Source organism: Gavialis gangeticus, unplaced genomic scaffold (assembly GCF_001723915.1).
Source record: "Gavialis gangeticus isolate Ggan-Ray unplaced genomic scaffold, GavGan_comp1, whole genome shotgun sequence".
Lineage (NCBI taxonomy): Eukaryota > Metazoa > Chordata > Crocodylia > Gavialidae > Gavialis > Gavialis gangeticus.
In genome coordinates, this window is record NW_017728994.1 from 59,166,879 (window position 1) to 59,169,120 (window position 2,242).

The 2,242-nt window shown below is 58.3% G+C and overlaps 1 protein-coding gene across 1 annotated transcript in view; it reads right to left on the reverse strand.

Annotated features, from left to right (window-relative positions):
* GFRA1 (GDNF family receptor alpha 1) overlaps positions 1-2,236 on the reverse strand; it is a 269,099-nt gene extending 266,863 nt beyond the window's left edge. The window contains exons 1-2 of the mRNA XM_019502888.1: positions 2,159-2,236; positions 1,091-1,393 (exon numbers count right to left, since the gene is read on the reverse strand). Coding sequence (XP_019358433.1) covers positions 1,091-1,393; positions 2,159-2,198 — 343 coding nt within the window. The 5' untranslated portion in view covers positions 2,199-2,236. The remainder of the gene's footprint in view (positions 1-1,090; positions 1,394-2,158) is intronic.
* Between the last annotated feature and the right edge of the window lie 6 nt (positions 2,237-2,242).

A 2,242-nucleotide genomic window follows, 5' to 3' on the forward strand; every position in this document is an offset into this window, starting at 1 on the left:
CCATTAACTCCCTCCCCTTCTCCTCCCTGGAATGAAGTCACAAATCTGAAGAGACAAGCTGTGACATCACAACCATTTCCTGTCTTCAGGTGCCAAGAAGAGAGCTGCTGGGAAGGGGAAGTTCCCTTTTACTCGCATCAGGCCCTGGCTTAAGAGAAAAAAAGATCAGGGGCCATTTGAAACCTGGCATCACTGAAGGTAACCCTCCCAAGAGAAAGCTTTCCGGAGAGGAGAGAGATTTACACTGCATAAAGCGTCCGAGGAGGAGTAGAGTGATTGATTATGAAAGGGGTAACCAACAGACACTCAGCTCCTCGCCACAGTCCAATTGACATTTTGTTGGATAAGCTAACCAAAAAAACCCGCAACCCAACAACAATGAAACAATAAAAAGGCAGAAACGCTTTCAGGATGAATGTCTGAGGCGAGCAGGAGCCAGCACTGCCCATTGACCTGAGAGGTCCTTAATGCAGAATCGTGCCAGGGTGGTGTATACATCTCTACTGACTAAGGGCCCCTCCTGTCCCCAGCAGCCGGTGGAAGATTTGCCAAGGACTTCAGTGGGCGTGGAGCAGGTCCTGCCAGTTCCTCCTGTCATTTCTAATCAGCTCCTTTCCCATGCTCTGCAAAGTAAGGGGCCCTCTCTCACACATCTGTCCCTGGGTGGGTTGCTGTTGGTAAATACAAGGGCAGGGAAAGGAAGAGTAGAAGAACCTGGACTTCACATCTACGCTGCCCCGGGAAGCTACGTAGCTATAGTGCCCATGGGAAGGGAGAGCTAGTTAACAAGTGCTTAAACTCCTGGGTCAGGGCAAAGCCACAGGTGGGTGGCTGCTGGAGCTTGCGCACAGGCTCATGCCCGACGCTTCGCAAAGGTCAGCTGCATCCCCTGGAGGAAACCCTGCCTGCAAATTTCCCAAGAGCGGCAGCTGGTCCTGGGTCAGAGGAGAGGTCCCGACTGCGCAGCTGAAGAGCACGAGGGGAGCAGTGAGGCCAGCCCCTCTGCAGTGGCCCCGAGTGAGGCTGCGAGGGGCCATGCGAGCACGCTGCGCTGGGGGGGAGCGGAGAGTGTCTGTGTTTCGCAACGTACCCTGTAAGATTTGGTACATGCTCCAGTAAATGCGCAGGCAGTTCTTCTCCTTCTTCATGCCCCTCTTGCAGCGGCAGTTGTACAGGGATTTCTGCTTGAGAGCCTCCATGGCGCTTTTGCACTCGTCCTTCGCCTCCAGGCCCGTCGCCCGGCTGAAGTTGCTCTCTTTGCCGGCCACGCACTGCCTCAGTGTCCTGTATTTAGTGCTACAGCTCTGCTCCTTGAGACATTGATCGCTGGCTTTCACGCAGTCCAGGCGGTCCCCTCCAGGCAGCCCGCTCACTTCTGCGGACAAAAGTGCATCTGGAGACAGAGGAAACAAAGCCACAAAGTCTCTCAGGGAGCGAGCAGAGGGGCTCGGCGCCCGCGGCTGCAGCCCGGGGGGCCCTTGGGCAGCGCAGCTCCCCGCCGGCTCCCAACAGGGGCAGGGTCGGGCCTGGGAGCGTGCAGAGAGACGCCCCCCTGAGCCGCACGGACCCTAAGGGGGGAGTTTAAGGGCAGAAGAGGGACTAGAAGGAGCCTCCTGTACACAAGGGAATAGGGACCCCCTTCCCCAGCTCCACCGTGCCTCCCTCTCCCTCCTGATGCTGGGCTGGGGGGGACGATGACACACACGACATGCTCCCCCCCCCCTTACCACCGGGGCTGCGATTTCAATTGGGACCGAAATGAACCCCCCCACCCCAGCTCTCAGTCTCTCTAGGCATTTATTTTGCTCTTCCCCACACATTTCCAAGGTGCCCATGCATCCGTCCCCATCCCCCCGCAACCCCTATTTCTCTCCCTTCTTTTCTGTCTTGGGGCAGAAAAACAAGTGGCATTAACCCCTTCCCCACCACAACCCAGCCCTCCCCCTTCCCCACAGCACTGGGGGGGGCAAGCAGCAAACAGGATTGAGGGCTGGAAAACCTGCCATCCCCCCCCCCCCCTTTTCCACCCGCAGGAGGTAGGGTGGGTAGAAAGAGGAGAGGAAAAAAAACCCTAGTGGGAAAGTTTCCCTCCGAGTTGGGGCTGCAAAAAAATCCCAAGTCCCGGGGAAACTTGCCCGCGGGCGCGGGGGGCACTCACCCAGCAGGGGCAGCACGAGGTACAAGGTGGGCAGGAGCATCCTGGCGGCGGCCGGGTCCCCCCGGAGCGGCGGCGCGGCGGCGG